Below are 26,105 nucleotides of genomic sequence, written 5' to 3'. Positions count from 1 at the left end.
TCTATTTTTCTCAAAATTTTGATGTATTTCATTCATTTCCTTTTGAAAAAGAATTCAATGTTGTTTTTTTAAATACCAGTTGCATATACCCTTAAACAAATTGAAGATGTTGTACACGGAATACTTTGAAAAAAAACATAATAATAATAAATTCAATTTTAAACTTCAATTTAGCCTGTGATGTTACTAAAAGTGAATTTATAATTTAAACCTGGGATCTAAAGTCCAAATTATAAACAAATGTTCTTCAGAAAACCGAGAAGGAATTTAAATATCTTTTTCTATAATCATGACTATAATGACATGTGATATATATATTCATAATGACAGCAATGATAAAAAACAGTTCTACAATGATTTGGTTGTGCATAACAACATGCAATTATCTCCCTTACCTCTGTTTTCTCTGTCTAAAATTCAAAAGTAGCACAAGCAATGTAAATGCATTATACGACAAAAAGCTACCTCTGTATTCTTATTATATAATTTTCAATCATTTGTCTATGACCTCACAAAATAGCATGACTTAAGAAGCCAAAATAATGAGAACCATCATTTTTTTCCGTTAAAATTTATCTTTTCTAATGTATAACTATAATTCTTAAATGTTATTTATGCAAAGAAAATTTTGACAGACAAAGTATGGAGCAAATGTATTCCTTGGAACAAAACGAAATATTTGTTAAGATTTGTAACTTTTTTCCATAACCATAACCATGATTTTAAATTTATATCTGTCCCAAGTTAGTATGCTGTATTCCAATGCTTTCTTTAATTATTTTTGTATTGTTGTTGTTTTTTTGCCTCTCTTATTTCCAAATTTGTTAACCATAGACTTCATTAATAGTTAAACTCGTCCTATGAAATGGTTTGTTGATCTCTGTTTAAGTTTGGACAGTGATACCAAGATGATCACTCGTCTTTGGCTGATGACTAACTGTCTAGTGTATAGTTATATTGAAACTTCTAATTTATATATCCATATATCAAAACTTTTCACCTTTCCTAAATATTCATCTAAAAATCTAGAACTAGTAATATTTTAAACACATAGGACTACAGAAAAGTCTTTCTTTTTCATGCATTAAATATTTTCTAGAATACATGATATGCTTTTAATACATCAATATTTATTGCAGTTTTAAATTCACTTTGAAAGATTTTCCTGGATTTATTATAAGTTTCTTGTGCTATTAAGCCTTTGTGATGTCCAAAGCTTGTATCTCACAATATGCCTCACAATCTCATCACATAGGTTAAATGTAGAAAAACTCTATATTTTACACATTTTCTCCCTATTGATTAATTCTACTCAATATGCTATAAAAAATACTTGAAAAAAATGCTGTTAAAATCAAATAGGTCATAGACTATGCACATTTCCTAAATATCATTATGAAATCAACAAAAAAATAAATAGATTTATAGTACACTTATAGACAGGGAATCTTAAGATCCCATCTATTCATTGGTAATACATATTCTGATATGAGATTACTGACCACAAGTAGTGCAAGTATTATTGGGAATCTTAAGATCCCATCTATTCATTGGTAATACATATTCTGATATGAGATTATTGACCACAAGTAGTGCAAGTATTATTGGGAATCTTAAGATCCCATCTATTCATTGGTAATACATATTCTGATATGAGATTATTGACCACAAGTAGTGCAAGTATTATTGGGAATCTTAAGATCCCATCTATTCATTGGTAATACATATTCTGATATGAGATTATTGACCACAAGTAGTGCAAGTATTATTGGGAATCTTAAGATCCCATCTATTTAATGAATGGCTTTTATTTATTTTGAATTTATTGAACCATAAAATTAATTTTTGACTCTTCACATTGAATAATCCGCGAAGCGGATTATGTTAAATGTGAACAGTCAAAAATTAATTTTATGGTTCAATAAATTCAAAATAAATTATTGCCATTCATTACAAATAAATTTCTATCAAAAATAATGCTCAAAGATATATATTAATACCAATAACAACGTACACAGATGTTTGCGTATGAATACACAACGTTAGAGTGGGCGTGTCTCCATAAAAATTGATAACATTGAAAATAAAGCCAATTCTTTAGCCGATCAAAAGACAGTAAATACACCAAATTTATTTATTCATTGGTAATACATATTCTTATATAAGATTACTGACCACAAGTAGTGTAAGTATTATTGACTAATCATCATGTGACAATGTTAAAGGGGTAAATTTAAACTTAGTGTATTCCGAAATCTATGGTAAATTTGAACTTAGTGTATTTAGATATCTATGGTAAATTTGTAATTAAAGTACATGTATTAAGATTTCTATGATAAGTGTGAACTTAGTTTAATCAGGTTTCAGAGGTAAATTTGAACTTAATGTATTTAGATATCTATGGCAAATTTGAAAATAGTGTATCCAATAAAAATCTTACCTGAGCTGAAACAGTGATCTGGTGCCAGGTCTTAGCTCTGTCTACAAAGTTATGGTACTTTTCCTTCAGGTCGGATTTACTGAAAAACAGTTTCATAATTTTATGAATAATATAACATAGCTAGAATTTTTCAAACAATTCCATGTAAAAGACATATTTATATTCTGGCAGACTTCACCATATCAAACCTCATTCATAATATCAATTATCTAAATGTAGACTGTATGGTTGCTTATAACTGTTTCCTTCCACTTCATTTAAATTTTGGTGGATTATATAGCTGTCTCATTGGCAATCAAGAAACATCAACTTATTTTCTTTTATAGAAAATAGGTTTGTATTTTATTTCAATCTGACAAAAAAAGAAAGCATTTTCAAACTTTTCTCTTGGTTGACAATTTACCTTCAGATATATTTCTCTTGTCATTATAGTGATTTGGTGCGAAGCTATGCTAAATACAAGTCCTAATAAGTTATAAAGGTCCTAATAAGTTATAAAGGTCAAATAAACTTGGTACATGTGTGCCAATCACAGACTACAGAGAATGCATTTAGAAAATACTTAAAGGAATTCAAATGTTCAATTTAATACAATTTTCGAGGAGAAAAAAGGTGACCTATATACAACCTATAGTTGCTATCCTACTATGTCAATAATTGTTTTAACACTTTCAGTAATTAGCTGAATATTGTCAATAATTGTTTTAACACTTTCAGTAATTAGCTGAATATTGTCAATAATTGTTTTAACTCTTTCAGTAATTAGCTGAATATTGTCAATAATTGTTTCAACACTTTCAGTAATTAGCTGAATATTGTCAATAATTGTTTTAATACTTTCAGTAATTAGCTGAATATTGTCAATAATTGTTTCAACACTTTCAGTAATTAGCTGAATATTGTCAATAATTGTTTTAACACTTTCAGTAATTAGCTGAATATTGTCAATAATTGTTTTAACACTTTCAGTAATTAGCTGAATATTGTCAATAATTGTTTTAACTCTTTCAGTAATTAGCTGAATATTGTCAATAATTGTTTTAACACTTTCAGTAATTAGCTGAATATTGTCAATAATTGTTTTAATACTTTCAGTAATTAGCTGAATATTGTCAATAATTGTTTCAACACTTTCAGTAATTAGCTGAATATTGTCAATAATTGTTTTAACACTTTCAGTAATTAGCTGAATATTGTCAATAATTGTTTTAACACTTTCAGTAATTAGCTGAATATTGTCAATAATTGTTTTAACACTTTCAGTAATTAGCTGAATATTGTCAATAATTGTTTTAACTCTTTCAGTAATTAGCTGAATATTGTCAATAATTGTTTCAAAACTTTCAGTAATTAGCTGAATATTGTCAATAATTGTTTTAACACTTTCAGTAATTAGCTGAATATTGTCAATAATTGTTTTAACACTTTCAGTAATTAGCTGAATATTGTCAATAATTGTTTTAACTCTTTCAGTAATTAGCTGAATATTGTCAATAATTGTTTTAACACTTTCAGTAATTAGCTGAATATTGTCAATAATTGTTTTAACTCTTTCAGTAATTAGCTGAATATTGTCAATAATTGTTTTAACACTTTCAGTAATTAGCTGAATATTGTCAATAATTGTTTTAACACTTTCAGTAATTAGCTGAATATTGTCAATAATTGTTTTAACTCTTTCAGTAATTAGCTGAATATTGTCAATAATTGTTTTAACACTTTCAGTAATTAGCTGAATATTGTCAATAATTGTTTTAACTCTTTCAGTAATTAGCTGAATATTGTCAATAATTGTTTTAACACTTTCAGTAATTAGCTGAATATTGTCTTAGAATGACCTTAGATCAGCTCTGAATAATCTTCTGACTTCAAGTAACGATAACTTTTTACTTATGATGTCAACTTTTTTAATTTGTGTTGTCAAATTTAAGAGAACTTGTGTGTGATTTTAAGTGACAAACAAATTTGCAAACAAGTGTAAATACACCTATTGGTCTACAGTGGAGTGTTGTCTCATAGGCAATTATACCACATCTTCTTATTTTCATACAAAACCATAAAATCTAATATCTAAGAAAATTGAATTGTTTCTAAATTCATGACAATTGGATCCCTTGAAAATAAATGACTACACAGTATGTAAATACCTCCTTGCCAACTTGATTTTTTCATCCATTTCCTCAGTTCTTTCTGCTCGACTCAGCCAAGGTGTGCTCATCCTCAACTGTATCAATTGATTTAAATTATAGATTAAGCAATATTGTTGGCTGCATTATACAGATAAATATTTTCACAATTACATTGGCAAACAAATATTGCACCAGTATATAAAAAATATAAATTCTTTAATTTAGAAACTTTCAATGTTACTATTTTTTTAGCTTCTTGGTAGCCAGGCATATTTCTTAAAAAATATATTGTCAGGGATTTGATGGGTATATATTATTTGGTGCCACGTGTGGAGGAGCACAAACTGCTTTCTCTTCTGGAGCACCTGATTATTGGTGAAGTTAATGTAGCTAAATCTTTAGTTTCTATGACATGTTTTGTTATTGTTGTTGGTCTTTTCCTTGTTTTTCTTTAAGCAAATGTGTTGTCTGCTTTTATTGGACCAATTCGTGTCTTCTCTTATTTGTTCTTTAGTTAATGATATGGTTTACTTTATGTTGCAACAGAGCAGGAAATTTTCCATGACCCATATACATTGAAAGAACAAAATTTTGAGTTTTTATTAACAAACCTGATTTCTGGGGAGAATCAGTGGCGTAAGTGATGGCAATTTTCCAGCTTCTATAAACTGAGAACTCTAGAAATAAAAATATAAAACTTCAATTTTCAAAAATTTCTACAATTTCTATAAATATTCTTAGTTTATTTCATAACTCAATGAAAAACATTTCTTTCTTGTTGGATATTGCATGACTGAAAGTACTAGAAGAATTAAAAAAAAAGCATGATACATGAACTTATAGCAATTATTATATTTAAGGAATAACAGTACTGTAGTTGAAGAGTTGCCACCGTCAATTGTAGATTTGACGGTTGCAAATACAGTTTTACTGGCAATGCCAAGCGGAGACAGTAAAACAGAGATTTGAGACCGTCAAATCAAAATTGACGGTGGCAACTCTTCAACTTTAGTACTGTTATTCCTATTCTAATGCATTACAAAAAGAAATAATACGATAAAACTTGAAAAAAGGTCTAAATTTGACAAATAAAAAAAATCTGTGAAACTTCATGAATGATTTTGGCGCAAAGACGACATGGCTAAACGTGACATCATACAAATGAAAACTTACAAACTGGAGATTATTACTTTACCTGTACGATTCAAATTCGGATAAAATAACATTAAAATGGCGAATTCGAGATGTGGTGTTGTTTTATTTTCAATTATATAGTAGTAATCGAACATTTGTTGATTCAACAATTCAAAATGGCGGGTCCATCCTTAGTTACGCCTGGTCAACTGTGGATTTGACGGCAACTTTTAGCCAATGAAAAAAATTGTTACATACAATTTGCATTAGAATTTTCATTTAACATAGAGATAAATCATCAATTCAAGTCGTGTCTGCTTAATATTGTCCTCAGAGTGCTATGAAAATGTCAGAAAAAGTATGCATCAAAGTTAAATAAAGATTTTGCCAAATGACAATATATCTACCTTAGAAATACTTGGCTTTCCTAATAAGTTGACATCTAACCTATACAATAGCACTTGACTCTTGTGTGCGCTTACAGCCAGGAAAAACTGTAGAACTGATGTCATAAGTCGTCTGAAAGAAATAATTTACACTGAAAATTATGTTACGACCAAAACCATACAAGAATGTCTGAATTTTGTAGGTTTACTAATAGTATTTGTAAAATTCTTTGTCACTGTATCTCCTAGCGTTAGAAATTTTTTCTGGACTGTTTTTCAATGTGTTTGTTTCTTCTACTTTTCATTACTTATTGAGATAAAAAAAAAAAGTATGTGTCAAGTAGATCACCATGCCCTGCTCACCCCAACACACATTTCAGTGTTCATGTTCTGCTCACACGAACACACATTTCAGTGTTCATTCCCTGCTCACACCAACACACATTTCAGTGTTCATGCTCTGCTCACACCAACACACATTTCAGTGTTCATGCCCTGCTCACACCAACACACATTTCAGTGTTCATTCCCTGCTCACACCAACACACATTTCAGTGTTCATGCCCTGCTCACACCAACACACATTTCAGTGTTCATGCCCTGATCACACCAACACACATTTCAGTGTTCATGCCCTGTATTTCAAAATCCTAATTTGGCAGAACATTTCTAGTTGATGAGACAATAACTAAGAAATAAACTAGTTTGTTCAGGAACTTCCTCATCCCATATCCGATTAAAGTTTTTGATCAAGACTCTATCTGCATGTATAACATTGAAATTATTGTAAAGTTATATGGTAAGAGATTACCTGTATAATGGAGTCCTGTTGAAGTTAAGAATCATACCAATCTGATGAAAACCAGAGTTCATCAGCACTTTCCTGGCCTTCACGTTTTGCCATAATGGGCGCACAGACAAGTCAGACACTTTTAGTTGTATCTCTGGTGCATGCTTTGTAATGGCAAGCTGCAAAGATTAAATCGAGTTACTACTATACTTTGGTATCTTAAGTGGAAAATATATATGTAAAAAAGTTGAATACAGTTCTTGACGATCATTTGATATTCATCAACTAAAGTGTAATAATTCAGGATTCAACATGCTTTAGTTAGAGATATAATAAAATTAGTATTCAAAATGATCAACAATGACAAAAGTGTCAATTCCATAAAAAGGGGGAGAGCTGATATTTAAAGCAAATAATTTTAGTAGAACCTATATCACATGGTCTTCTTTGATATTTAATATTACTTTCTGTTTTAATTTTTTTTTGAATTTATTAAATAAAATTAACACCAGAGAAATCCAATTCTCCAATTAAGAGGTTAAAAAAACATGTCAATTTTTAAACTTTGAGCAATTAATTCAAATATTTTAACAATTATTAATTAATTATTTGCTTTGTCAAGTGGATGAAGGAATTTTGTGTATTTGAATTACACATCATACCATGAAAAGTTTTCTGCCTTTACAATGAAAAATGCCATAAAAATAAACTAAATTTATCAAGTAAAAAGTGTTCACACAGGAAATCTATGGTATAATAGATAATATATTCATTTTCAAAACATGTACCAAAATTGTGGGAAAGCTCCCAATGAAATATGCAAAAGTATCTGCTTGTATGCCCACTAAAAGTAAGCAACTCCATACCTTACAGGACAACAAAGTGGAGATAAATCATTAGCTACCAGGACAACAAAGTGGAGATAACTCATTACCAACCAGGTCAACAAAGTGGAGATAACTCATTACATACCAGGTCAACAAAGTGGAGATAACTCATTACATAGCAGGACAACAAAGTGGAGATAACTCATAACATACCAGGTCAAAAAAGTGGAGATAACTCATTACCTTCCAGGACAACAAAGTTGAGATAACTCATTACCTACCAGCACAACAAAATGGAGATAACTCATTACTTACCAGGACAACAAAGTGGAGATTACTCATTACATACCAGGACAACAAAGTTGAGATAACTCATTATATACCAGGACAACAAAGTGGAGATAACTCATTACATACCAGGACAACAAAGTGGATATAACTCATTACCTAACAGGACAACAAAGTGGAGATAACTCATTACCTACCAGGACAACAAAGTGGAGATAACTCATTACCTACCAGGAAAACAAAGTGTACAAAACTCATAACCTACCAGAACAAAAAAGTGGAGATAACTCATTACCTACCAGGACAACAAAGTGGAGATAACTCATTACCTACCAGGAAAACAAAGTGTACAAAACTCATAACCTACCAGAACAAAAAAGTGGAGATAACTCATTACTTACCAGGACATCAAAGTGGAGATAACTCATTACTTACCAGGACAACAAAGTGGAGATAACTCATTACCTACCAGAACAACAAAGTTGAGAGAACTCATTACTTACCAGGACAACAAAGTGGTGATAACTCATTACCTACAAGGACAACATAGTGGAGATTAACTCATCACCTACCAGGACAACAAAGTGGAGATAACACATTTCCTTACAGGACAACAAAGTTGAGATAACTCATTACTTACCAGGACAACACAGTGGTGATAACTCAATACCTACAAGGACAACAAAGTGGTGATAACTCATTACCTACAAGGACAACATAGTGGAGATTAACTCATTACCTACCAGGACAACAAAGTGGAGATAACTCATTTCCTTACAGGACAACAAAGTTGAGATAACTCATTACTTACCAGGACAACACAGTGGTGATAACTCAATACCTACAAGGACAACAAAGTGGAGATAACTCATTACCTACCAGGTCAACAAAGAGTGATATTTGTTCCTGTGGTGCAGGTAGTATGTCATGTAAAGCTTGTGTACAGTCTTTGTCTTCTGATATATCTGAAAAAAATAAATTTCAAAGAACTGTTTATCTATATTAGCTGTAACAACCTGAAGATGCAAAAAAAAATCATTTGAGGCAAAGGGTATAAAATTGTGATCAAGTTTGTAAATAAACCAAACAAGAAAAAAACTCTGACTAGGGAAATGTTCTATATAGATAAAAACAAAAATATACCATGATAAATGTTTTGGATTGACATAATTTGATTGAAAGTTATTTCCCTTTGCCAAAAAAAAAAGTTTAAAATGTACGAATTTATTCCTAAATAAACAAAACTTAACCCGTTTTAGTTATTATAATGACTGTAAGACTGCAGATAATGTTGTTTTCTGAACAATTTTACATTTTTCACATGTTCATAAATCTGGTTTAAGCCAAATAAGAAAATCAACCATTTTGACCATGGGACATAACTCCTAACTCAGTTCACTTGAAATGATAAAAATGTTAAAAAACTTATTTATCAATTAACAGTTGCTTGCTTGCCTTCATATCAAGAATTATACATTTGATATAGTTCCATTTTACGTATAATTTTTACCCATAATAGATCTGAGAGCATCATAAACTGGGATCAGTAGTTCATCTTTATTCCAATGTGGATAAACCACATATGGTTGCATAATATCTTCAGCTTTGGCTTGGAAATGAAATCCCAGCAATTTCAGTAAGTCAAGACCAGGTCTACTGTGTAGGAGGTTGTCCGTCACTAAACTAATCTGTCGATTGTTATCCTGGGTGTGTAGTCTCTTCAGTGCACTATCCAACTGTAAATAGAAGAAAATGGTGTAAAATATTCTTTATACAAATATATAATTTCTATCATTTTAAAAATAGACATATTTACACTTGTATGCAAATTTGTCTGCCATTACTTTAGGTCACACAAGATCCTGCATATTATTGCATCAAAAATTAAAAGAAATTTAAATCATAATCAATAAAGAGCTTTGCCATGAGTGCATGTTATGTCGTCGCTTTTTCAATGAATAAAGTTCCATAACTCCTCAATGTCATATCATAAATTTATAAAAAAAAACTTAAGGAAGCTTATTTTTATAGATTTAAACCAGTCACTAAATTTTCATTGAATTTGATTCAAAGCTTTCAAGTTTATTTCATAAAACTAGAAAAAAACTCAATTTTTTTTATATCTATAACAGTTCTTACCAAATCAATTAAGTCAGAAACAACCATTGGATGATATTTGTGGTCTTGTAATATTTCTCCCAGAATTCTCTGTACAGATGCTAAGTTTTCTTCCCTGGAAGGCACTACAGTAAAATGAAAAACATTTGGATCAGTACTTGATTCAAATTAATTTCAAATTCTTTTTTTGTTCAAATAAAAAAAAATAGATGTGGTACTACTGTCAATGAAACAATTCTCTACTAGAGATGAAATCATGTTGAGATAAAAAAAAAATTAAACAAAATAGGTCAAAGCTTGTTTTTTTTCATTGGCTTATACAGAGTTGATTAAACATTTCTTTACAATATTTTCAAAATCTACTATTATTATATACAGTGCCACCAATATAGTTCTCTGTGCAAAGCTAGCAAAATAATACCCTTTATTCCCACAACATAAATTGCGAAGTATAAGATTTGCCTAGCGAAACTGTTCAAATATTAGTGGATAAAAAACAATGGTTAAGCACAATGGCTTTATAATTAGAATTCTGAGATAATTTGAATGCATTCTTATAAAGAGTTTACTGAGGAATCGTTGGGGGTAAAAATGGGTGGCAGCACCATAACACAACAGCAATTACCTGATGGTATAAATGTTTTTGGATTCAAGAATTCTTTTCCACTTTTTTCCTCCACCATTTTTTCTGTTTGATCAAGTTTCTGGTCTAACATTGCATGCCGTATCTGTTTAAGGTTAATAGCAACATTTTTACCTATCAGCATAAATGGACACCATGTTTGAATATCTGAATATCTGAGGAAAAAAATAAAATACCACATTACATTTTAATGCATTGCAATGTAAGCTTTCACAGAGACTACCAGTATGTTTAATGGAATTCAAAAAAGAGCAGACATAAGGTTTAACCAAAACCATTGTACATTTATATCAAAATCAGTGTTATTAATTTCATTGTACATGTAGTTTTGTGTGTATTCTGTGTGCTGAAAAGCAATTCAAATTATACTGAGCCAAAAAAGTTTAGCAACAAAAATGTGAAATTTTATTTTATTACAAAATCATAACAACATATAATTTTAATAATAACAAAATAAAATTATGACATGTCAGAAGCAACATGAATGTTTATCACTCATATTCATTAGGATATTCTTTGTATGGAGCGCGGGAGGGTCAAAGTGTGGAAATGAATATAGTGTTTCTCAAAATCAATTTCTCAGCCATGCCCTAAGTGCACAAATCAAGTATTGGCAGGCACACCAGCAGCTGCCCTTATTCAATGAACTACTCTTGTGGCCGAAAAAAAAAACTTGTCACTTGTTGACGTAAAGCGAAGGTAGCACTTCTCCCTTGACAATAGTTTTTTTGGTCTAAGAGGTATCGACCTATCCTGTGCAATTGCAATTTTTTCAATATCTGTTTGTCAGTCTCTAAACTGTTGCCTTATGCATATTAAATCGAGCCACGATGTCAGCAACACTCATTCCGGCATCAAAGATTCCAAGAGCTTTCTGCAGTCATTTTCAGGGAGGCCTGGTTGACACCCCATGCAATTTTTTAAAGGTGTATGTGTTTTTCTTACCAATGGTGTGTTTCTGAACGTTAGTGAAAAAGAAATTTTTGGTATGATTTTAAAAGTACAAGTACAGAAGGTAAAACATCAAATACACATGCAAAGCTGAAATGGCGGGAAATCAATCACCAGGAAAAAAGTACGACTGTTTTAAATTACAGGTAAAATTAAGGATTATATCAATAATGTTTAATTAATTTCTATGTTGCTAAACTTTTTTAACTCAGTATATTTCCATGACTGGAGGAAGTACAATCTTAAAAAACATTAAATAAGATATTTAGACATCTGGCACTGCATGGGTAACATTTTTCCAGGATTGAGGAAAAATTGTGTTATTGCAAAAATTTAATTTCATAGGTTTGCCAATGTCTGTTTTCAATTCTTTAGAAAATGTGTACTTCCAAGGATTGATGAAGAATTGTATTTCAGAGGATATTTGATAACTTGGTTTTGACTACTTGAGTCTACTTCAATGAATATTCAAATTATGCATGTTGTGAGTCACCTTTACCCAGAAAATCCAAAGAAATCAGTATCCTATGCATAAAAATTAATTCACAATATACCTTTCATCACTTTGGAGAAATCGCATGCCTGTGTACATAGCCTCTGTTACCAAACACCCTTCCTGTAATTCTGTGTAAAATCTATAGAAAAACTTTTCCCTAGCAATATTTGGTGTCAACCAGGAACATGCAAGTACACATTGGGCTCCTAAAAAATACAGCAATAAAATACAAAATAAACTTCTCCTGAGCAATCAAAAACAAACAAATAAATATTGCCCTCATCACACATGCTTAACTTAATAACAAAAATTCCTAAATACTCATTACCCTAATCTTATCTAAAAAATATTCAGGTCTCTGAAATTATATAAAACAAGAACGTGTCCATAGTACACGGATGCCCCACTCCCACTATCATTTTCTATGTTCAGTGGACCGTGAAATTGGGGTCAAAACTTTAATTTGGAATTAAAATTAGAAAGATCATATCATAGGGAACATGTGTACTAAGTTTCAAGTTGATGTAACTTTAACTTCATCAAAAACTACCTTGACCAAAAACTTTAACCTGAACTTTGCACTATCATTTTCTATGTTCAGTGGACCATAAAATTGGGGTCAAAACTATAATTTGGCATTAAAATTAGAAAGATCATATCATGGGGAACATGTGTATTAAGTTTCAAGTTGATTGGACTTCAGCTTCATCAAAAACTACCTCGACCAAAAACTTTAACCGGACGGACGAACGGAGGCACAGACGGACGGACGGGCGGAGGCACAGACCAGAAAACATAATGCCCCTCTACTATCGTAGGTGGGGCATAATTAACAATGTAAGCTAATATTTCAAACTTTTTACATTTTTACCTATAATGTCTTTTTATCTTTTTCACACACTGTTGTCAATATAATGAAATTCTATATGCAACTGTCATACAAGTGAGAGGTTTAGCCTGATATATAAACCAGGTTTAATCTTTCATTTTTTACATAAGAAAATGTCTGTTCTGAGTCAGGAATATGACAGTAGTGTTGCATTCATTTGATGTGTTTTAGCTTTTGATTTTGCCATCTTATTATGATTTATAACGGTATGGTTGAAATTTTCACTATTTAAGATTTTGTATAATATTTTCTTAGCCCATTGGTCTTTCAGATAGTTTTTTAATTGGCAATCATACCATATCTCCTTATCAAATATAAACACCTACCTGCAGCTAGGAAAGCAGACGGCAAACTGTATCCCTGTTCAATAGTTTCTTCTGTCCTGTTAGAGTTGTATCCAACATTTAACACAACAAGCTGAGCATTTAGTTTACAGGCTAAAATATCACTGGTTGTGACAATATATGAGTATTGCTGAGGAGGACCTGACTCTTGTCTGATTGGGTTAGGTGTAAATGCAAGATATCCTTCTCTCCAACAACCAAAGGTTGCTAAAATAAATTAAATAAATTTATTATTTGCTTATTTTCTTACCTGTTAGTTGAAGTTGAAAAGGTAAACAGAATGTCATGTTTTGAGAAATTACTTAAAAATTCACATAAAATAATTTCTGTATCAGGATGATTCATTCCAACTCTGATTCATACCAACAAATTCGTCCCAAGTTGCTAGGTCAGTTTGTTCCAATTTTTTGAAAAACTTGTCAGTTCATTCCAACATATTCAAAAACAGTATTAAAGAGGGGGGATAGACCTTCATCGGGATTCCGGAATCGGGTGTTTTTAAGCTGGGGATTTCAGGATTGACCCTTTCGGGATCGGGGAATTCTTTTTACGAATTTTAAATCAGGATTTTGGGAATTCATGTTTTTAGCCCAGAATTTTGGGATTAGGACCCCTTCTAACCCCCCTCAATTAAACAATATTTACCATTTAAATAGCCTTATTATTTTAATTTTTAATGATTAACTTATATCAAATGTAACTAAATACTAACTTATCTAAAAAAAAAAATCTATGGTTTATTATTAATTAGTTGGGAAGAAAGATATATTGGGCATGATATATTGATTATTAATTATTAAGGTTAGTTTTTCGTGACAATTTAATATTTTAAATGTGAATAAAGTACTAGCTAGTGATATTTTCAAAGAAATCGTTTTCATTATAATTGATTAGTATTTCAATGATGTGCGCATAATAGTTGCTTTTCAATGATGTGCGCATAATAGTTGCTGATGTTGAAGGCTGGCACAACAGACTCAACCACAAGACATTAAGATTATTCCGACAAATAATACAGGTTGACCAGAAAAAAACTGAAGAAAACCCCAAAAACAAATATTGAACACATTAATCTGCGTTTTTCAACAAAATCGTTTGTTAAAATCGAACCATAAATGCCTTCAAATTTATTATTGAACAAGAATGTGTCCCAAGTACACGGATGCCCCATCCCCACTTTCATTTTCTATGTTTAGTGGACCATGAAAATGGAGTAAAATGTCTAACTTGGCATGAAATTTAGAAAGATCATATCATAAAGAACATGTTTACTAAGTTTCAAGTTGATTGGACTTTAACTTCATCAATCAAGGTGCTGGATAGCACCTCTGAAAAGTTTGCAACTGCATTAGTCCAAAAAGGTTATAGACGTGTATTATTTCAAATATGTATTTCATCACAGCTTTGATGTTTTAAACCATTGTCTCATCAGTAATTATCAAAAATCACTTTTTTTCATATTTATCACAAAAAGTTTTGATATTTTCTATTGCAACCTAAAACTGTAGATCTAAAATAATGAAATATACAGAAAGCTCTGTTAATTTCTTTAAGTACCCATGCCATGTCAACTTCAAAGGCCTGTGAATTAGTATTTTTCTATTGGTTTAGGTCCTTCTTATTTGTTTTTAGCAACATGTTTTGTTACTGATTAACACATAAGTTTCCTTGTTTGAATTGTTCCACATGTTTCATATCGGGGCCTTTTATAGCTTTCTACACGTATATGGTCCATATTTGTTGGTACAAATATTTATCATTATTGACGACCGTATGGTGGCCTTTAGTTATTAATACATTTTTCTCCTTTGAACTCTTTTGGATAGCATTGGTTCTTTGCAAAAAATATTGCATCCTTTTTTATAAATAAGACAGTTACAGTAACTTAAATCAATACAACTGTAATGAACGTGAATTTATATTAAAGGCTTTGATCAAAAATAGGGAACGTGTCCATGGACACAAATGATGCCCCCGCTAGCATTAACGTTACAAAGGGTCACAACACAAGAACTGTAAATGTGACGCTACCAAAATTTGTATTTGATCTGAGTTATGGAGTAATAAGCATTGTGTATACATTTTGATTACACAGTATTGCACAATAGATTTGTAAGATCTTGACATTTGTTTTGTGTCAGAAACCTATATTATGTCAAAAATTTGATCGCAATCCAAATTCAGAGCTGTATCAAGCTTGAATGTTGTGTCCATACTTGCCCAACTGTGCGCTCGTATAAAGCTGTGCCCTGCGGAGCATCTGGTTCCATTTGTAACAAGCACAACTCTAGAGCAGTAAAAATGACTCCACCAAAATTCAAACTTGATCTTGGTTTTATGGTTAAAAGTATTGTGTATAAGTTTCATAACATTTGGTTGAGCGAACTAAAATTTGATAACTGAAACGAAAATATTTAGCAATTTTTACATATGTAAAGGGGCATAACTCTAAAACAGTATAACTATCGCCATCAAAATTTAAACTTGATCAGTGTTTGTGGTAATGAGCATTGTGTATAAGTTTTATAACATTTGGTTAAGACAAACTAAAGTTAGAGAACAGAAACAAAAATTTCCAGCAAGTTTTCTATTTGTAAAGTAGCATAAAATGCTAGAATGGTAAAAGTGACGCAACCAAAATTCAAACTTGACTTGTGTATTGTGGTTATAAGCATTGCATATAAGTTTCATACAATTTGGTTCAGGCAAACTAAAGTAAGAAAACAGAAATGAATTTTGGGATGTACGGAGGTACGTACAAGTAAGGGAAGGACGTACATACTTACAGAAGAACACGGATAAAACTCAATACGGTGGGGGCATAACAACAGCAGTATGACCACAGGAATACAATTTATATACATAACACTAGATTCATAGAGGTGCTAATAACCTGTAACACATTTTAGTTGCTGCTGTGAAATTAAGCATTGTCTTATGAGTCAATAAAATTTGAGAATTTTTGTTTTAAGCCATTAATTTGATATATTAGTAATCATTGCATCTGTGTTTGGATGACAAAGCAATTGAATTCTATTTATAAAGGGCATGTTATGCCTTGAAACTTTTTGAGATGTACAGGTTTGTCTGTAATCTATATAAATTTTGAGGTGAAAATGCAGCCATTTTAGCCAGAGGGTACACATCATGAACCTTAATCATTTCTACAGCACTTGTCTTGATACACTGAGCTATAATATTCTAAGAAGTAGATGCTGACTCGGTTGCTTTCAATACGGATGCTATACGATACAAATTTGCGATATATTAATACACCAGAGGTCTTATGATGTAAATTATTGGAAGAAGAAAAATTGACGTTGGATCAATGTTTTCTGCTGTCAGTTTGATCCACTTGAGCATGCTGAACGAGTGAAGGTCCTTATATCCACATTGGAATATGAAACAATTAGTATTCAAATTACGGAATTAAAAGTTTTCAAATGATTTTTGGTATCAAAACCTTCTGATAGATGTTTAGACAAAAACAATGCATTTTTTTTTATCAAATATAAAAAAGAAGATGTAGTATGATTGCAAATGAGACAACTGTCCACAAGAGACCAAAATGACACAGACATTATTAACAATAGGTCACCGTATGGCCTTCAACAATGAGCAAGGCCCATACCGCTATAAAAGGCCCAGATATGACAACGTAAAACAATTCAAACGAGAAAACAAACGGCCTTATTTAAATAAAAAAATGAATGAAAAACAAATATGTAACACTAAAACAAACGACAACCACTGAATTACAGGCTCCTCTTTGGCGTGAGACATTAGACGTATAATTATCGAGTATTTTATATTCTATCACCTGTGTATTGTTTAAACAAACCATTATCACTTGTCAATTATCTGACAGCTTGGTCAAAATGTCAATTTGTTCTCGCATTTTAATCAGTCATTCCCGATTCTTTCGATACACTCGGGCTTTTACCACGTTTACGTAGGTATATATAGTAAAAGTAGAGCAGGAAAATGTTCACTCATGAAATATTCATGAATGAAAATGCAATCTAGCGTAGATTTCTTGTGATTTTCTCTTCAGCGCATGGCAGATCCGCAATGTGTTGTTGATACTCATTTTCAAAATGAAGTTAAATTCATCTGAATTGTCATTGAACATTCATTTCTTTTTTATTCAAGCTGTTATCTTTTCAGTCAAAAGAGTAGTTACTCAAAATTTCAAAAGAATCTTCCAAGAATCAGAATTCAAACACTAGTACTACATTACCATGGAGAAGAATACATTGCGATAGTCTGTCACTGGAAGTTTGAGGCCGACACCTAAGGAAAGTAGCAATAGCAAGCTATAGCAAACTTTCTAAAAACTACCTCGACTAAAAACTTTAAAGGGAAACTTCGCAAAAAAATCAAAAATTGATATTATGTTCATTCTGTATAAAAATGCTCAAATTCATAGATATTAAAGTTTTATTCCGCTAGATAAGCGATCACCATCGATTTTAAATTTAGAGTATCAATTCTCTGTGATCCGCCATTTTGTCTTCTTTCCCGATTAATAAAAACGATATGTCTATAAACCACAAAGAAACAAAACTACAGTAACCAATGTAGTCGTAATTGCGTGTCGATATCTTGTCAATCGTACGGTTGTTTTATACGACTAACTAACTTGATTCGAAAAATATTCTTACTTTTTTTAAATTACCATGGTCTGTTGTTTTTAAACTGTTGATATTGGAATTAGGTGAAAAGTCAAAGTTGAAATCATAAATAAGTGTTACGTGAAAATTGTTTTCGAAAATCTAATTTGTTCATAATTCTTTAAAGTAATAAACAAATATATTTTGATCTTCCCTCATCTGATCACCAGCATGGCTAAAGGTATTACTTCCAAAGGTATTGTGAGGGGTGTGAGGTGACACGTCCAGGTATTCAAGCGATTTCCTGTCGGGCTTGCAAGTTCATGCATCATTTCACTTCTGCAGGTATTGATCAGTGTAAACAGCTGATAACTTATAACTTATAACTTTCCATTTTGAACTATCAGATGAATAATATACAACTCTGTCTTACTTGTCATTACTAAACTCATACGCTTGTTTATAAATAACATTTCTGGTGTAAAGAATATAATTCATAAACATATAAATAATACCCAACAAATAAGATTTGATGAAATTAAAATCTATTTAAATACTTTTTCCAAGGGTGAATTTGGGAAAATGTAATATATAGTCATTGTCAATAGTGAAGGACAGATTGGAACAGACCAGAAATATTGATTTAAAAAAAATGTACGCACTTGCCGACGATTCGTTTATACGACTGGATAGAAAGTTACGGAACTATAGCGCAATTTAAAATATATACATGTATACATTGAACATAAGAGAAAAACATATATTTTGAATAAATAGGGGTAAAAGTGTTGTAAATAGACTAGTCCACATATGCCAACAGTATGTAATCATCGAATGTCGATAGACTATTGTATACCAGAAGAAGAAGAGAACCAATTTGATTTAAATACAGGTCGATGTATAACTTTTGCTTTGGTTCATTGAAGCTGTGGACCTAGTAAAATCACAGATTTATATTTCAATAAGATTGTTCTCGAACAAAGGAAGTAATTCGTCATCACAATTGTTATATATGCCACTGGACGAACACTAATTATCCCCAGGGAATGTGAATATTTTGCTGGGAAACTTTTGAGTATCAAAGTTTCAAATTAATTTCGGGATTTATTTTCTTTCTTGGTATTCAATAACAGAAAAAAGAATAAATTACTTGTTCGCTAAATAGGGGTATTCTTGTCAGATAAAAGACTTTTAGTTATATTTAAAAAATAGGGAAATATGACATTAAATTGGTTCTGTCTTTTTTTTAAACATCGTTAAAAAGATGTGTGTCTAAGGTGAACGCCACAAGAACCCTGTAATACTAGTACGAGAGTATAGCATGTAAACATTCCTTCTCAATAATATGGTTGTATTGGAAATCTTTTCATACAGATTGACAACTCATTGTCCGATATGCATGTAATATTTGCCACATGACGCCCATAGTTCTTTCTACCATCATCATCTTATTCTGTGATATTGCTGTAAACATCGATGGTTCACACCCAAACAAAATGGGAGTAATGGACCTTCAGAGCTTCTCCGTGTTACACTTGTGAAATATATAGACGAAATTTCTGTATTGAAATGAATCTACATCTCACAAACAGGATTTTCAAATAACGATTGTGAGTAATCACCTTACAAACCAATATAAACGTATGGCAAGATATAACCATGAAGGAATTTAGTTTTTGTCAGACGCAAGAACTCATCACTATATATATCATAAACGTATATGTATATATATATGCATACAGTTTCAAATATTAAGAACAAGCGGTCGATGTCGATAGTGTGTTTTCTAACTGTTCAGAGTTAGACATGTCACTTGTTCATTCTTGGAAGCCTTCATATTCCCCGTCTAACGATGGGAACTCTTTCTGATTGTGTTGACTATAAATGCTTGTATGGTAATTCTGTCGTTTATCTGTACAAGCGGTTGCATTTCCTCTCCTTTCCCAACAAACAAACGAACGAAACGCCACTAGTCTGATTTCTCTGGAGCTCATCCTCAATGGCTCTTATACGTCAGGAAACTTACATGTATACTAATAATGATTGTTTCAAGAACAACGATGTATGGACGAACTATTATAAATTCGTCAATATCAGTTATGCATGACTAAAATATAACTTTTATTACAAGTACTGTATTACTTATTTGGATTAATGACGGCTATCATGTTCAACATTGCACAAATATTATCATAGAATTTAAAAAAAAATCCTCAAAAATCCTCAAAAGAAATAATGCCTTAGCTTAGATAATTGATATTCTTTTCACAAAAAGTTCGTGTAAATGATTGTCAAATGAATTTAATTATGTAAGAATAAAATGTTAAAAAGAAACTAAAAAAAAATCATGCATGTTGTATGTTGTATTTTTTTGTCAATTAAAAACTTTAAAATTGCAATAGTTTTATTAGCATTTAAATATACAAATCCTTGTTTAAACACAGCCAGATTTGAATACAAGTTAAGAAATTCCGGTAAAGTCAATGATATCAAACAGATGTACAATGGTATATCAAATTGGGTAATATTGCATTTAGTTTTTATAAAAGATTAAAACTACTATTTTTTGCTTCATATTTGAATCTTTACGCCAATTGCCGCTAAGAAAGTAATCAAAAATTGTTTCCTTTTATTTTTATACACTTTCGGAATTACGAATCTGAATTTTATTTTCAATTAATTTACACAATTTAATTATTGTATCTTTATTCTCATCGTGTATTAAATCTTAGTGTATTAACATCGTGACAGCATACTCTTTCTAATCCTTTCTGTTTATCCTTTCCAAATAACAACATTTATACCTGTGTACGCTTGAACTCACACCTGCGGCTAAATAGCTACAAGGTAAACGAATTGACCTCAAGCCGAGAAATATACAGTGACCTTTACAAAATAATATACACACTCTGCTCACACATTAGTTGCATTGAAATGATTATCAAAACAATAACGGTAAATAGAACTGAAATATTTTCAGTTCAATATCAGTAAAAATGTTCAATAAATATTTTATGAAAAAAATCTCAACAATAATTAATGAAATTTATTCGAAAACATTTACTAGAGATAATTTTATAGGAGTTTAATTCAATCAATACAAAACGGTATATGCATATTCATTTTCGTTCATTCTTAAATTGTGGTTAATAACTTCGACCATTCGTCAGCTGTGCGCTTTTAATTACGTATATTGTCGATAAGCTATAAGAGTTAAACAGATTTTATTTTTTCCCAGAATTCAATAAATCGGGCCAATACGTCACGACCCACTCGAGAATTCAACCAAAAAAGTTACAAATACTTGATTTTCTCCGTCATTAGAAGGAATATAAATTTAAAACTTTGCAAATGTGTTTTTTATGTTAAGATGAACATAATTAGATGATAAGTAAAAAATCGCGGAATTTCCCTTTAAACAAAGCTGAAGTGGGACGGACGAACGAACGCACAAACGGATGTACAGACCAGAAAACACAATGCCTATAAATGGGGCATAAAAAGGATCTTTTATATGGAATATACTTACCTACATGTATGACTGTCAAATTATAATTACCTATATATTTGACTGTTGTTTTCTAATTACCTATATGTATGACTATTGAATTATAATTACCTACATGTGTGACTGTGACTCTTGAATTCTAATTACCTACATGTGAGACTGAATTCTAATTACCTACCGGTATATGTATGACTGTTGAATTCTAATTACCTACATGTGTGACTGTTGAATTCTCATTACCTACATGTGTGACTGTTGAATTCTAATTACCTATATGTATGACTGTTGAATTCTGTATTTCTTTCAGAAAAGCCTCCTTGGTAGCTTGTGAACCTGTTATAGGAGAAACATCTAACCAGGAACCTACAGCTGACAATTCTCTCTTGGCGGCTGGTAGACTGATACAGGATGGCTTCCATGGACTACCATGCAATATTGCACTGTTAAATGTCAGAGAAGTAAATATATATTTTAGTTTATTGTTTGTTCAACAGCCAATAGCAACTATTTAACACATGTTCAGGACAAGAAGGAGTTTACACTATATCCAATATGTAATATTGACTTTTAACTATATTGTGGTTCTGTAAACAGAGTTTAATTGGATAAAGGGAGAAATTTCTATTGCCATTAAAGTGGAAAATATAATGAGTAAACTTATTCTAACATTTCATTGGCAAATTTATGCTACACTTATTCAAAATGGTTATGACTAGTCCCAACTCCCAAGTTTTTTTTTTAATTTATGAAACTCTTTTCAGTAGAATTCAACAATATTCTACAGGGCACATCTATTTACAGCTATTATTTGACAAATGAACAAAAGTTAATTATACCTTCACATGTAAGAAAAAAATCAACTAATTATTAAACACTAGTCACATAATTAAAGTTCACATTGACATATTTTCATTTCGGTCAGTGTATTATACAAAAAAATATTTTCACATTTTTGTTACAGTTGTTGTTGGGTTGCTGTCTCATTCATTCAAACCAACACTGTTCGGCTGTTGTCTGCTCTATGGTCGGGTTGTTGTTGCTTTGACACATTCCCCATTTCCATTCTCAATTTCACATCTACTGGAATGTATTTCAAATATATTTAAACACTATATATTACCTTTCAGGTAGTTGGGGATTTCCGATTGCCAGACATCTCTCCCTGTCACTGATTTGCTGAAATTCCGTAACCGCACTAGAAGACGATGTTATATCTGTTCCTGTAGAGGTGCATGTGGTCAGTGTAGAGTAGCTATGTAGACTCAGTAAAGCTTCAAGTGATGTTGGACTTCCAACACGGGATAAGAAATCGGCAGCCTTCAAAGCTGATTTTTCAGGAATTAGTGGTAAATTCTGACTAGGAGATCGGGGAGACGTCATTCTGTTACCCTCCAATGATAACTGAGTGTTTTCTTTCGACTGGTCATTTTTTTCTTCAAGTTCAGACTTAAGAGAAAGTTGTGTGGTGACTAACCGTGGGTTTGATACCTTACGTAGATCTAACATGAAGGATAAAGATGACTCAGCATCATCTGCTGGAGTGGTAGCGTTGGACAAAATGGTTTTGGTCAAATATTTATTCAAGCCACCTTTTCTAACCTGTGATCTTAAGAAGTCTAGTTCATCTTGACTCTTTAAATAATTAAGTTCGTTATTCACACATTTTTCCAACATTAATATGCTAGGCAATATGGTTATATGATGTCTAGTTGACAAATAATTTGAACTCCAATCCTGTAAGATGGTAAATGGGCAATGAAATAAATCTTTGTCTGGTATAATTACTAAGTTATTTCCCTTGTTTAACTTCATCAGTATATCCTCAACAGGTGCTATAAGCAAGTTAAAGAGTTTATGACATGGAGATTTATTAGAAGTATTCTCATTATTATTGTTTTTGTTTTCTTTGTGGTCTTCAGACTTTCTTTCAGCAAGCATCATATTTCTGTGTCTCTTTAAATTGAGTCTTTCTTCACTCAATGGAATTGCTCGGTTTTCACAAGTTGTTTGCAAATTTTTCCAGTCAGCGTTGCCTCTGATCTCTTTCAATAAAGTTTGGACCTACAACGAAATAATAAAATTCAAGCAATTTGGTACATGTACCGTATATATATTCTAAACGACAAATAAAGAACTTTAAAAATACTTTCTCATTATTAAGCCTACATAAAAATATGTATATCTGTGATATTCCTCCAAAACAATCATATGTTTGACGTCTGACCTACTGAACTTATTTTTTACAGCTGAGGCAGAAAAGTATCATTGTAAATGGTGTCTGTTTTTTCCACCAAAAAATGCATTCCATAAAGTACAACAAGTATGAAAGTTCATGATTTTGTTTAAATTTCAAGATCAATGAAAATCGGTGTGAGCCAAGGCTCTGTGTTTAAGGCAGTACTTTGACTTATAATTGTTTACTTTTTACACATTTTGACATGGATGGAGAGTTGTCTCATGTATACCACATCTTCTTATATCTATCAACATTGATTGAATGACCCACCTGTTCTATCATGCCCTCATCCTCTTCTGCTCTCCCAGAATAGAATCTGACAACACCTTGACCAGGAAGTAAAACCCATATCAACAGTCTACTGGGTAGTAAGGAATAATATAAAACATTGGCATTCTGTTGGTTAACAATTCTGGTAATATGTTCTACAGAATCTAAATGTGGACCAATCTGTGATCCTACATATCCAGGCATCTTTGTAATGTATCTCCTACGATATGCTTCGGCAAACTGTAAACATTCATTCTTGTTACCAAGCTTGCTCAAAACACATTGCATGCCATCATAACATTCAGTCAATTGTTTTTCATAGTCAGGTGGACAATAAGTATCTTCATCATGATGTTCTTTAATCTTTGTCTCATAGAAAGGAATCAGTGATTCAAAATATTGCCGAGCTTGTTCAATATCTTTAAGCTGTGTTGAATGTTGTTGTATACATGCTATGTTGTACTGACAGATTTTAAGTATATCATAATATTCCATATCATCAGCAAGATCATATGCTTGTTCATAGAAAAATAAACTATGCTGATATCTTTTCATCTCTCTGTAAACATTGCCAGTTTTACATAAAGCTGTGGCTCTGCTTCTGTAGTCTGTTCGAATGGCAGCATTCAACATCTGATCATAAACTTCAATGGCCTTTTCATAATCTTCCTTCATGAGGTACGTGTCAGCTAACATTTCACATGCCATTACAGTCATCTTTGTGTCTTTAAAACGCTTTGCCATGGATATATACTGCTCATGATATGTTATACACAGCTTCCAGTTTCTCAATGCAGCATAAACACTACCTAAACATCCATAAGCCTGGGCCATGCCTTTTCGATCTTTATTCCGTTTAGAAGATTGTAAATACAAATTATAGTTTTTCATAGCTTCATCATAGTTTCCAAGGATTTCATTCAACATGCCTGTATTGTGGTAAGACTCTGATTTTATTCGACCTTCCAGTTTAAATTGTTCTAACAAGGATATATACTTCCTAGCATGATGTTCTGCGTGATGCATCTGTCCGATTGTTTTATAAGCAATACTTAGATTGAGACGCAAACCACACTGGAGTTCTTTTGTCCAGAAATCTGGGAGTTCTCTTTGTGATCCAGCCTCCTCTTCAAGCTCCGCCTCTAATTGTAATAATTTTTCATAGAATACTATAGCCTGATGAGTGTCTCTGTTTTCCAGATAAAGAGTTGCAATGTTCACAAGGGATTTTGTCTGGTAAATTTGTTCATGAGTAGCAATTGCCGTGGACAGACATTCCTGGTATATAGAAATTGCCTGTTCATTGTGTTTACAAGCAGAATGGGCATTGGCTAAAGTCAATAATATCCTCATTGTTATTCCTTTCTGATTTGTTTGAAACTTCTGAGCTGCTTCCAAAATCGTTATACAGAAGTCATATCTTTTAGCTTGGAAAAGATGTACACCAATTTCACTTAACTTTTTATAAGAGTCCATTTCTAAAAATAAAGAAAACATACAACTTATAAAATTGAATGCTAAGGGGGGAAAAGTTAGTAACACTAAATTCCAATCTAAGTGACATGACAGAACTGACCAAAGATCATTTGAGAAATCCATATTGTGACATAAAAATATTTGTTTTCTGTTGTCAATTTTTTTTTTGGAAAAATGCATTGATTGCATCTGATTTTGCATATCAAGTTTTTCCTAATATGTTATTTTCAAGAGCAAATATTACTTTACAAGTAAAAATTTCTTTAACCATTCTTATGCAATCATAAATATATTTGTATTTGACCAAAAAAACCTTGGAAATGTATAATTTGAGATTTTTAAGGGAACATATTAACCTTCTAGTTTCTCTAATACATCTTTTGGAATATGACATATATGTTCAGCAACTTCTGCAATGTGGTCTGTAAGGTCATCTGCATTGTCAGGGTCAAGGTCAAGGGCAGTCAAAAATGCTGAGACAGCATCTCTATAATTGTTAACTTGGCATAAAGTCAAGCCATAAAGTCGGTATGCCTGTAAAGAAATAATTATGTTTATTTTTTTCTC

The 26,105-nt window shown here is 31.6% G+C and overlaps 1 protein-coding gene across 2 annotated transcripts in view; it reads right to left on the bottom strand.

Annotated features, from left to right (window-relative positions):
- The window catches only part of LOC143063045 (uncharacterized), a 35,215-nt gene that overhangs the window by 4,954 nt on the left and 4,156 nt on the right, over positions 1-26,105 (bottom strand). The window contains exons 4-19 of one of the 2 annotated variants that reach the window (XM_076234962.1): positions 25,895-26,072; positions 24,063-25,540; positions 22,677-23,617; positions 21,827-21,996; positions 13,418-13,642; positions 12,261-12,408; positions 10,738-10,910; positions 10,134-10,237; positions 9,505-9,730; positions 8,874-8,959; positions 6,901-7,058; positions 6,111-6,222; positions 5,181-5,246; positions 4,588-4,664; positions 2,441-2,519; positions 396-410 (exon numbers count right to left, since the gene is read on the bottom strand). In XM_076234962.1, coding sequence (XP_076091077.1) covers positions 396-410; positions 2,441-2,519; positions 4,588-4,664; positions 5,181-5,246; positions 6,111-6,222; positions 6,901-7,058; positions 8,874-8,959; positions 9,505-9,730; positions 10,134-10,237; positions 10,738-10,910; positions 12,261-12,408; positions 13,418-13,642; positions 21,827-21,996; positions 22,677-23,617; positions 24,063-25,540; positions 25,895-26,072 — 4,236 coding nt within the window. The remainder of the gene's footprint in view (positions 1-395; positions 411-2,440; positions 2,520-4,587; positions 4,665-5,180; positions 5,247-6,110; positions 6,223-6,900; positions 7,059-8,873; positions 8,960-9,504; positions 9,731-10,133; positions 10,238-10,737; positions 10,911-12,260; positions 12,409-13,417; positions 13,643-21,826; positions 21,997-22,676; positions 23,618-24,062; positions 25,541-25,894; positions 26,073-26,105) is intronic. The other variant, XM_076234963.1, reaches the window with a different exon arrangement.

This window comes from Mytilus galloprovincialis, chromosome 2 (genome assembly GCF_965363235.1).
Source record: "Mytilus galloprovincialis chromosome 2, xbMytGall1.hap1.1, whole genome shotgun sequence".
In the NCBI taxonomy this organism is placed as follows: Eukaryota; Metazoa; Mollusca; class Bivalvia; order Mytilida; family Mytilidae; genus Mytilus; species Mytilus galloprovincialis.
This window is presented reverse-complemented; position numbering and strand designations above follow the sequence as displayed.